The sequence below is a fragment of the Leptonychotes weddellii genome, chromosome 2 (assembly GCF_054177405.1).
Source record: "Leptonychotes weddellii isolate Sample4059 chromosome 2, ASM5417740v2, whole genome shotgun sequence".
NCBI lineage: Eukaryota > Metazoa > Chordata > Mammalia > Carnivora > Phocidae > Leptonychotes > Leptonychotes weddellii.
The window spans coordinates 164,152,272-164,164,079 of NC_138370.1; the positions used below are offsets into that span (position 1 = coordinate 164,152,272).

The 11,808-nt window shown below is 37.7% G+C and overlaps 1 protein-coding gene across 3 annotated transcripts in view; it reads right to left on the reverse strand.

Moving 5' to 3' along the window:
* Positions 1-11,808, reverse strand: part of SLIT2 (slit guidance ligand 2) — a 353,995-nt gene that overhangs the window by 53,126 nt on the left and 289,061 nt on the right. For all 3 annotated transcript variants that reach the window (XM_081812557.1, XM_081812556.1, XM_081812558.1), the window contains 5 exons: positions 11,667-11,735; positions 9,018-9,089; positions 8,412-8,483; positions 6,065-6,136; positions 3,147-3,310 (listed from right to left, as the gene is read on the reverse strand). In XM_081812557.1, coding sequence (XP_081668683.1) covers positions 3,147-3,310; positions 6,065-6,136; positions 8,412-8,483; positions 9,018-9,089; positions 11,667-11,735 — 449 coding nt within the window. The remainder of the gene's footprint in view (positions 1-3,146; positions 3,311-6,064; positions 6,137-8,411; positions 8,484-9,017; positions 9,090-11,666; positions 11,736-11,808) is intronic.

The window sequence follows — 11,808 nt, forward strand, 5'->3', positions numbered from 1 at the left end:
CAATATATGTTAAGAAAAAAAAAAGAAGAAGAAGGTAGCGGGAGGGGATGAATGAAGCGGGGGAAATCGGAGGGGTAGACGAACCATGAGAGACGATGGACTCTGAAAAACAAACTGAGGGTTCTAGAGGGGAGGGGGGTGGGAGGATGGGTTAGCCTGGTGGTGGGTATTGAGGAGGGCACATTCTGCATGGAGCACTGGGTGTTATGCACGAACAATGAATCATGGAACACTTCATCTAAAACTAATGATGTAATGTATGGGGATTAACATAAGAATTAAAAAAAAAAAAAGAAATATCTCCAGGGAACTCTAACCTTTGAGAAACATACATTAGCACCAGCATTTTTCAGAAAGGAGAACAAGCATCCCTGGTTACAAAGAAATATAACAAAATCAGTTTATAGTTTCTCAACTTCCCCATATCAGCTTTCTAAAACACATCTGCCCGATGATGATGCCTAAGAGAAAGTTTTAATGCCAGTTTCTCTTTCCCTATCTCCCATTTGACAATCTCCTCCACTTTCCAAAACAACGATATGCCTTTCAGCACACCAGAAATTTGGGGGCACTGCCCCAAAGAAACGTCTGCGGTTACAAAAGAATAATTTAAAACACTGATTATCTGCAAAGCCTCTTGCAATCAGTGCACATAATCCTAGAGAGGCATTTCCAATAAAGTTTACTTTCAATTTTTAATAAAAATATTAACATGCTGATAAATAATTATGCTGTCCCAAGCAATGGAGCCTGAGTATTAACAGCAATTCAATTTTAAGAAAAATTTAAAAACTCAAAAATTTTTGGTTGAAGGACATTTTATTTTATTTATTTATTTATTTATTTTTTTAAAGATTTTATTTATTTATTTGACAGAGAGAGACACAGCGAGAGAGGGAACACAAGCAGGGGGAGGGGGAGAGGGAGAAGCAGGCTCCCCGCAGAGCAGGGAGCCCGATGTGGGACTCAATCCCAGGATCCTGGGATCATGACCTGAGCCGAAGGCAGTCGCTTAACCAACTGAGCCACCCAGGCGCCCGGTTGAAGGACATTTTAAAAATTCAAATTATATATATACTTTTGGAGCAAAAAATGAGACAATTCTCCAAGGTACTGGAAATAGAAACTCAAGGAGAAAAACAGAAGTTCAAGGAAAAAGAATAATGTAAAATCTAAAGAGGATCTTGTTTTTGTCTCTTTCAAGTTAGCTGTGATATTTAGATTCCATCAAATATATTTAGAAGAATAATGGAAGAGTTTTGTTTTGTTTTGTTTTGTTTTTTCTTTAAGGGTGGTGGGAGTGAGGGGCAGAGGGAGAGGAAGAGAGAGAATCCTAAGCAGGCTCTGCGCCCAGCACAGTGCCTGACCTACACTCGATCCCACAGCCCTGAGATCATGACCCTGAGTTCATGACCTGAGCCAAAATCAAGAGGCGGATACATAACTGACTGAGCCACACAGACGCCCCTGGAAGAGTTTTGTTTCAAAATGTCAATATTTACAGCGCACTGCAAACTACATCATTTGCAGCCATTTATAGCTCTGAAAAAAACATCAGACGCCATTTAAAAAAATGCTTCGAGGGAATATGGTTTTCAGAAATTCCTCCTTTGGTCAGTAAAACATTGCTTGTCCTACATCACAGTGTTGTTGGTGTTCTAAAGTGTTATGATAATAAAATTGTCAGCTAACCTATTTCGAATGCTTACTGTGTGCAAGGCAAGGTGTTTTACACACATTAATTCAACTAATCTTTTTCCCCAGCTGTACTGAGGAGTAACTGACAAATATAACTGTATATATTTAAAAGGCATGATGTGGTGATTTGATACATACATACACTGTGGAATGATTAATAAGATCCAAGTATTTGGCATATCCACCTCCTCATATAGTTAAACCCTGTGTGCTTGTGGTGAGAACGCTTCAGATCTATTATCAGCAACTTTCCAGCGTAATATCGTATTATTAACTACACTCATCATGTTGGACATTAGATTCTCGGAACTTATTCTTATCACTCAACGTTTGTGCCCTTTAACCTATATCTCCCCATTTCCCCCCTCCCTCCACCCCTGCAATCTATTCTATGCTGTTTCTGTGACATTGGCATCTTCTTTACCTTTTTTTTTTTTTATTTCACACGTAGTAATATCTAATCTTAACAATAACATTTTCAGGTATGTACTATCATCATCTCTGCCTACACATGAGGAAACTGAGGCACAGGCTGGTTAATCTATTAAACTCAGGTTATCTAACTATCGGAACCTGAAGCTGGAAACTCACACCATGACCCAGTGCACAGTATCACCTACTTAGATGTTTTTCCTACCTAAAATGTTCAAGTGTGGAAAGTTTTTCTTCAGCTAGGTTTGCAAGCCTTGGAAGGCAAGACCATACTGTACACCTCTCTAAGTTCCACAATACCAGGATATAGTTTTACACATAAAACATATTTAATAAAATCATGTTCAGTAGTGGTTATCTCTGGGTATTGTGATTAATGCATAATTTTAGCTCTCGAAGTCATACAATGTTTGTTGTCGTTAACATTTTCCTATTTGGATTTTCTATATCAGGCACGGATTATCTTGTAATAAGAGAAGAAAACGTATTTGTCATGAAGGCACCATTTAGAATCCACAGATACATAAAACAAGGGGAAAAGAGAGGGATGCAAACAAGCAAGAGACACCCACATCAACATGGGAGGCGAGTCAGAGGGTTTGGCCTGACCACTTGGGAGGGCTTGCTTCTCCTTACCTGGCGTCAGGAAACCACAGGGCCCTGGCAGCCCTGGGAGCCAGGCACAGGTTCAGACAAGCCAAAAGCAAAATATTGTACTTGTTAGAGGCTATGAGAGAAATTTCCAGAAATCGCATACTCTTCATTTCGCCATACATTTTAAAGAAAACTTCGACATTTCCAATTAATCACTTCTGCAGTTTTTATTTGAAAAGCCCAGTTCTTTACTGGGGCTCCTCAGGGAACTGCTCGGTCCTGTGCAAGCAGTCATTAGTCATTAGCCATGATTTATTAGGGGCTTTTCAGCTGTACCTTTGAGGTCTAGCAGCCATGTTTTTCCTTTTAAATGAATACAGTGAACTTTTATTTACAGGAGGGCAAAGGGTTAAAAATCATACCTTGGCATGTAAATTTTTTGGAGGGAGTCGTGAGTAATAATTTATCTGCCATTTCTCCAGGACCGGCGCAGCGAGCAATTCCGGGTTCTTTGTATTCCGACTTTACCCAGTCCGATAACCACTGCATGTTACAATCACAGTAAAGAGGGTTGGCTCCAATTGCCCTGGAAAACAACACCACAGAAGCACACACACACACAGTATGGATGTTTTGTTATTACCTAAAGGAACATAACTCAAAGTGGTGCTCAGGAGAAAATCCCTACAGATGTATTGATAACAATTTAGAAGAAAATGGAGACATCGGGGATTCCCCATTTTCCTGAATTATGGGCAGCTGGGACTTAGGGGGTTGTCACTAGCCTTAAAAATTTACCTGGGCTCCACAAGGTGTTATTGTATTTGCAGAGACAGGTTTATATTGGGTACATGCGTACCTGACACGCAGATTAATACTTCCTTCATTCGCTAATGATTTACTGAGGACCCAATCACTATGCCAGGTTTTGGGGCCCCAAATTATAAATAATACATTATTTTTAACACCAAAGAACTGCTTCTGGGAAAGTGATTAACACATTCTCAAACATGCAAATAATTCTCATTAGTAAGTGCTACAGTAAAAGTATTTACGAGGTGACTGTGAACAGAGGGGTAAATTTTCTGGGAGACTGGTAGTTAAAAACCTGAGCTTTTACATCGTTAGATTAAGGAGGTGGAAAAGGCTGGGAAGGATGTTTCAGGGTAAAGGACCAGTAAGTGTGAAGGGACCAAGATAAGAAAGGGCATGAAATAATAAAGACACATAGAGCTAGTTCACTAGAATGGATCTGGACCTTCACTAGATGTCTGTCCCTTCACAAAGTCCTTCATTTTAGAACTTGGCTTCCCACTCCCATAAGCAGTAGCAGTAATAGAAAAAGTAATCAAGATGATAGCTAACATTTATTGCAGCAAAATGCAGGTACTGTGCTGAGCCACTTGATATGAATTACCTCATTTTACCCTAAATAACAACTCTAGGAGGCCAATAGTATTAATAATTCATTTTACAGATTGAGAAACTGAGGCCAGAGACATCAACCTATGGGTTTTGTAAACTTGCCAAGCTTGGTGCAAGTAGTAGATGCATAAGGTGGCATTTAAAAATAGATTAATTCTGATTTAATTATAAAAATAATTAACTTGTGAATAGTAATGCTTCTAGGTCTGTAGTCCAAGCAAAATTAATCCTATTCTTTCATGAGGAAAATCCCAAAATATACTTGTGAAACCATAATACTTTATATGGTAGCAGTTTTAATGCCCAACTCTAATCAAGAATTGGAGTGTAGTAAATGTTATGCTCAGATTCAAACTTTTCTATGAAATTGAAAATGAGCAAAATGATGTTTTGGAGTCATTTAATGCTAAGTCTTTCCTATATGAAGGGACGCAGTGGAAAAAGTGAATGGAGCAGAGCTCTTTATGATCTAGAGAATCAAAGACAAATGCATAAAAGAAACACAGGACAGACAAGACACATGGCAAGGACAATTCGAACTGCTCCTACTGGTGGTGGGGGGCGCTCACGGAAGGAAAAGATCTGCTCAGCTCGGGCAGTGCCTTCCTTCAGCTGCCTTTTCGGATAAATCACCCAAACACTAACAGAATGACTACTTTCTTCTTAATGTTGCAAACTTTCCCAGACAGTGCCGAGTTCTGCACCCCTGAGCTAGAAGGCTTAATCACACTGTATCTCATGCAAATGACATCCATGGAATTTGTAGAGGGGTGGGGGGGGGCGATGTTGCCTTTGAGGTAGGTGCTGGGGTTCACACACAAAAAAGTGGAGGTTTTGCCTCCTGGGACCCTAGAGTTTAGTGAGAGAGATATTAACAGTAGGCACCAAAGAGTCTGGTAGACAGATGTACACAAAACCTACAGTGATTGCCAGAGCCCCATAAAGCACGTTCAGATATAGCATGATTGACTCCTGGCTCCTATCCTCTGCCAATCCCCTTTCTCAATTTTCTAAACATATCTTCTTGGGATTTGTTGGGTTTTGGAGGGGAGGAGAAAGCCAAGAGAGAATATGGCAGGCAGTTTCTGGGGAACTGGTAGGCAACTGATAGCACCTGCTATTTAATCTGAAGCATAATTGCCACTAGGGGGCACCAAACTGGACCTGAGCTAAGAAAGTTTTAGATCCTAAATCTGTTCCTGGATCCTCCTTCTAGGTTTGCTGTGGTCTCAACACTACCCCTATAAATAATGGAATAATGGAATTTGACCCAAAAGAGTGTATGACATATTTTTATGTTGTTTTGTTGTACTTTCCAAACATAAGGAGATACAAACAGGCTGTTATGAGACAGAGCACAAAGAAAACAAACAAACAAACAAACAAAAAACATTTCACCCAGTATGAGGATTTGGCAGTTTCCCCACTATCATACTATAAAGGCTTAAACCATCTCTAATTTATTTTTCCACGGTGCCATAGCCAGCACTGAATAATATTTGCTAAATAAATGGATCCAGTTTGAGCAAATCAAGATAGGCTTCATAAAGGACATGATACTTAGAATGTCACCTGGAAAATACAAGATTTGGGCAGACTGAATGGAAAGGGAGCTGGTATTCTAGAATCAGAGAACATTAAGAGAAAAGGCATAGCAAGGAAGCTGGAGAGACATGTTTGTAAGAAGACAATTTTAGCTAAGCAAAGAGAATTCAACTCCATTAGATAATAGAGAGTAAGGGCCAAAAGGATAAATGAAGGCTATCTTGCAGAAAGCCCTGTAGCTAGGTTGAAAATCTTCACATTTTCTTTAAAGATGGAGCCAACCACATCTCATGTTGTGACAATAGAAGAGATGGCAGAGGACTGTGTGTGAGTTTGACCCTAAACCCACATTCACGAACTAGGTACTCACAGGTGTGATAACGCAGAAAGATCATTGAAAGCACCTTCAGGCACAACAGAAATGTCATTTCCATGTAATGAACTAAAAGCAAAAGAAAAAAAAAAGCAGTATTAAATTTTTTATATGTCAGAGAGTTCAGAAAAATTCTCACACATGTGTGAGACTTTAGTTTACAATAAGCATTTTAAGTCAGTACAGAAAATATGATCTATTTAATACACAGTCTTGATGTAACTGGGTATCTATTTGGGAAAACAAAAAGTTCCTATTTCACATCATATGCATAAAGTCAATTCTAGATTGAAGAGCTAAATGTAAAAACAAAACTAAAAATATACGAAAAGAAAATAGGGAAGAGCTCCTTTTTATAAACATAGGATGGGAAAGGGTTTCTTTTTTTTTAAAAGATTTTATTTATTTATTTGAGGGAGAGAGAGAGATCAGGAGCAGGGGGAGGAGGCAGAGGGAGAAGCAGACTCCCCACTGAGCAGGGAGCCTGATGTGGGACTCGATCCCAGGACCCTGGGATCATGACCTGAGCCGAAGGCAGATGCTCGACTGACTGAGCCACCCAGGCGCCCTGGGAAAGGCTTTCAAAGCACCATATAAAAGTCAGAAACCATAAAGGAAAAGAGTAACACATTTTTGACAACACAAAATATATCCATAACATGAAAGATAACATATAAGGAACAGAATGGAAAATATTGACAATATATATAAGATACAAGGATTAATTCATTTGTAAAAAGACCTGCAAAGTTAGAGTCAAATAGTAGATGCATAAAGACATGTGTGTTAATAAGGAAAAAACAAGGTACCTAATAGAAAATCAGAAATGATATGATCAGGCCCATGGAATAAGAAACACAAGTAATCAATAAAAAAATAAAATATACACAAATGCTCTAGTTATTAGAATTTCAAATTAAGACAGGAATGGAAAATAATGTTCAATCTGTCATAGAACTATTAATATTATTCCATATTTGCCAGAGTGCTTTGAAATAGGTACTCCATTAAAATCAGTACTCAATCTGTCACAGAAGAAAAATGAAAGAATTAATACCATTCAATATTTTCCAGAGTGCTTTGTAACAGTACTCTATTAAAACAGAGTTGGTGGAAAATAAGTTTGTAAACTGACAAATTCTTGTTTTGGAGGGAAAAACCTCACAGTTACTTTTGGTATCCTCACAAGACACTTGACAGTACAATGAATGTGTAGGATGTTCATTCCAGCACTGTATGGAATAATGAAAATCTGGACTCAAACCACATGACAGTTGGGGCACCTGGGTAGCTCAGTCGGTTAAGCGTCTCACTCTTGATTTCAGCTCAGGTCATGATTTCATGATTGTGAGATTGAGTCCGTGTCGGGCTCTGTGCTGGGCATTCAGCCTGCTTAAGATTCAATCTCTCCCTCTGCCCTTCCCCCCCTCTCTAAAAAACAACAGAAAACTCCCCCAAAACCCAAAAAACTACCACATGAGAGTTATAGATGGGGATGATTAAGTAAGCTATGGTTCCTTCATCCTATGGAATATTCTTGTACGAGTTAAACAGCTAAGGAATATTTTTATATGATGGAATGGAAATACTGTAAAGAATATTGTTAAATAAAAATCAGCCGATGACGGAACAAGAACAAATCCTATTTACGCTTGTTTAGAAAGTGTAGAGCTGTGGGCATACGTGTATCAGCATCTAAAAACAAATGCATATAAAAAAGGACCAGAAGACAACATAGAACTGTTAATTAATTCTGGGGGAGGGGATTGTGATTGGGGATCATGTCTCACTTCATATATTTAAAATACATTTTAGGGGCGTCTGGGTGGCTCAGTTGTTAAGCATCTTCTTTCGGCTCAGGTCATGGTCCCAGGGTCCTGGGATCGAGCCCCACATCAGGCTCCCTGCTCAGTGGGAAGCCTGCTTCTCCTTCTCCCACTCCCTCCTGCTTGTGTTCCCTCTCTGTCAAATAAATAAAATCTTTAAAATAAAATAAAATACATTTTAATAGTAAAAATGTACTCATTGATTATGTAATTTTTAAAGAAATTAAAATTTCTTGTATGTTGTTCAAAGTGAGTTGGATCTGTATAAAACATACATCTTACTATTATCTATTACCAAATCAATGACTACAGCAACAATGTTGTGTCGTCCAAATAAAGGCTGCAGAGTAGTGATACAGGAAAAGATGTAATTTTCCTATGTCCAAATTTGTAGTAAATCCTAATATATATGTCTGAAAATGCCCAAGAATCAAAAAAGCAGTTAAATCGGTAAAAAACACAAGCCCAAACTCAGATCCCTGAGATAAGAGATATTTTGTTGACCATAAGATGCTTACAGTAATCGGAGAGACTTCAATCCGTCGAAGGTTCGAGGAGGAATACATCTCAAACGGTTGTAACTAAGAATTCTGAAAGCATACATAGCAGATTTGTTTTACTCAGATACCCCCAAATGGCTAAATGTCATTTTAAAAATAAAAAGACTATGAAAAAGGTTGTTTCAGCATTTTATAAACTGGGAATATTGATGTATAGTATTTTGTGACTGTTTGTGTTTTCAGTAATACAGCCTATTTCTTTCTAAATACAGTCTAGAATGCTTCCCGCCCCGGCCGATGCTAATGCCTCAACTATTCCCTCCCTCAGCTGACAGACTTCTTAAGGATCTCTCCCAACCCCACCACAAACGTAAATTATTCTTTGTTTCTTTTCTGGAACCCAACAGGTTTTTAAAATATCTGTAGTTGTTTGTTAATTGAAGTTGTTCTTGTCTCTTTCTCCCAACAATATTTATATTTCCTGAGAGCAGGCTCTATCTGTCTTGTTAACAGAGAACGTCCAAGTGCCTGGAAAATGGGAAAAATTTTCCATTGTCCCTGGAAATGGGACAGCATTTTGTCCAGTGAATTAATAAATACTCAGGACCAGATTTTCATACTCACAGGGTGAGGAGCTGGGTCATGTTACTGAAGCTCTGATTAGAAAGCGTGCTTATCCGGTTGTTACTTAAGTCTCTACAAGAGAAAAGAGAAACAAATGGAGTGAACTGTTACCAGAGAAGGTGAAATATTAGTGATTCTTCCAAAGAGAACGCTCTTCTTGCTCGGTCACAGGGACACTGTCAGCACTCAGCTTTTACCTGAAAATAACCAAACACTGGACAACCCCTGGGATGGACTGTAATAGTCATAATTATTCACGCCTCTGCCTGTTGAAACTAGAAGTGAGAATGTTTTGCTTTGGCCAGTGAAGGAAGTACGGCCACCTCAGAACTGAAGGTTAGAACGAGCTCACGCTTCCCGTATCGCTCTCTGCTCGCTCTTCTGCAAGACTTGTGATGTTCCACAGCCAGGGCCTACGTCCTGGTCCCAGAGCAAAGACATGGGGAGGCCCCTCACAATGGACCCATTTTATGTGTGAGAGATACACCTTTGTTCTTGAACGTTCCATTGGTTGCATATTCTTCAGCTTCCCTGGTACACACAGGCAAATTTGATAACTAAAAGCATTCATTTGGTTACATTTGCAATGCCATAATGAAAAATTCTGCCCTTGGCAAAATCACTGGCACACAGTACGCAGGTCCTTAATAAATATCGGTTTAATTAATAAGTAAATAAGAGAGATGTGGGTTTTTTAACCAATGCTATATGGCTATTTATAGCCAAGTATAACTGGTACTACGGGCTGTGATTTATATTCAGTGAACTTGATCTTCTTTTTATTATATATATCTGCGACTATATATGATATGACATGTAATACATATTATAACTATAATTATATTGCAATATAACGTAATATAATAATATATAATATACAATGGCATATTATGTATCTTTGGCGATTTTGCAATAGGAAGAAATGAGTGAGTATATAAATACACATAGTCATAGAGTGATATGTATATATTCACTAATTTTTCTCTACTGCAGAATGCTAAATACATAAATAAAAGGAAGATTCATGAATAAATGAAAAATTCTAGGTCATGGTTTATGATCACTATATGTGTGTATATTCACTGCTGTTTCCTAAAGCAGAATATATAAATAAATGTAAAATGCAGAAAAACCAAAGATTATCCATTCCTTTATTAAAATGACCAAAATATCAGTAAAATGAACCTATACAACTTGAGAAATGATAGGAATGCTATAGTAGCTTCATGCTCCATCCTCTCGGCTGCTGAAGTACTATCCCTAAATTCAGAAAGTAAGTAAGTGTGTCTATTAGCAGCAGTTATTTGCCTAGAGTAGCACAATGAGTCATTGGTAAAGCCATTTCTGGATCTACAAATGCTCATTTTTCATTTCCAAACTGGTCTTAAATAATTGCATACTGTCCCACAAATGACCCAGTTCTGCCGAAGTGACCCTCTGGAAATTGCAGCAATTTAACGGTTTATTTGACAGAACAAAATGTATGTAATCAGTTCCTGCTGCTACTAAATAAGTAACGAGAGGCAGGCAGAACAAGACATCTTAGGGGATGTTCTCTCTTTCTTAATTTAATCATTTGTCATTTAAACAGTCCTACATACTTTCTACCAAGTGATTTTCTTACATGTTTAAGGGAAACTGAAAAGGATTAACAGTGTTTTAACCAACCACAACCTTTCTAGGGCCAAGATTACATTGAGAAATGTAACACTTTCTGGGACTTATATTTCTAGAATTCACTAATTAGGGATCAACCTCCTTGTTGTAGGAACACTAGAAATTGGCCTCCTCAGCCAGCCATATTTACTCTAAAATAAGATAGGACTTAAACTAAAGATAAAGTATTTCCCTTTATATTTACTCCTGTTGCTTATTTTTGTTTGTTTGTTTTTTGAGAAGCTTTATCAATTACCAGCAAGGCTACTCTAAGTATGACATTATATACAGTAAGATTATCTCTTTAAAAATATTGTGCATATAACTAGATCGAAATGTTGGTATATTTAAATATAATCTTGTATTATCACTTAAAAATCATTTACATTGATGAAAAAGATGTTATTTTACGAGGGCATCAAAGCAAAGTGAAAAGTCAGTGTCTGAAATTTATGCTCAGAATGTCAGCATCTTTGTCAAGTTTACTTAAATACTGTATAATTAAAAATGAATTTTATAAAATTAAATTTGAATACTGGAAGTCCATAACTTAACTTAGAGCGTATTATATAAGAAAATCAAACCTAATAAAATGTATTATGAGTAAAGTTATTATCATCCACAATCTTTTGCTTAAAGTCAAGAAGAATAAAGCCATTACTTTCTTTCTTTCTTTTCTTGGCTTGTCATAAAATAGCCCATGTTCATTATCAGTAGAAGTACCGAATTTACTGCATTTCTCTAGTTCTCTGATACTTAGACTTTATCATATTTGTACTTTGAATGGAGGAGGTCCTTTCTCTAAGATGCCTGATTGATACTCAATGAAGATGCACCTACTGATCCAGAACTGCAATGAGGAAGGAGGGAAGCATCTAACTGTAAATGATTTATATTATCTGAAAGGTTCACTAAATCTTCTGCCCCTTGCTACCCCCACTTTGGTGAACTAGAGTAAGTCAAAGATGGAAAAAAATACAATACGTTACTTACATGAGTGTTAAATGTTTGTAGTTATAGAACTCCTTAGGCACCAGTGTAAATTGGTTCCCATCCAGATACCTAAAAACAAGGAAACAATATTATCTTTTTTTAAAGGAGCAATGGTGTGGCATAACTTAGTTTCACTTTTAAC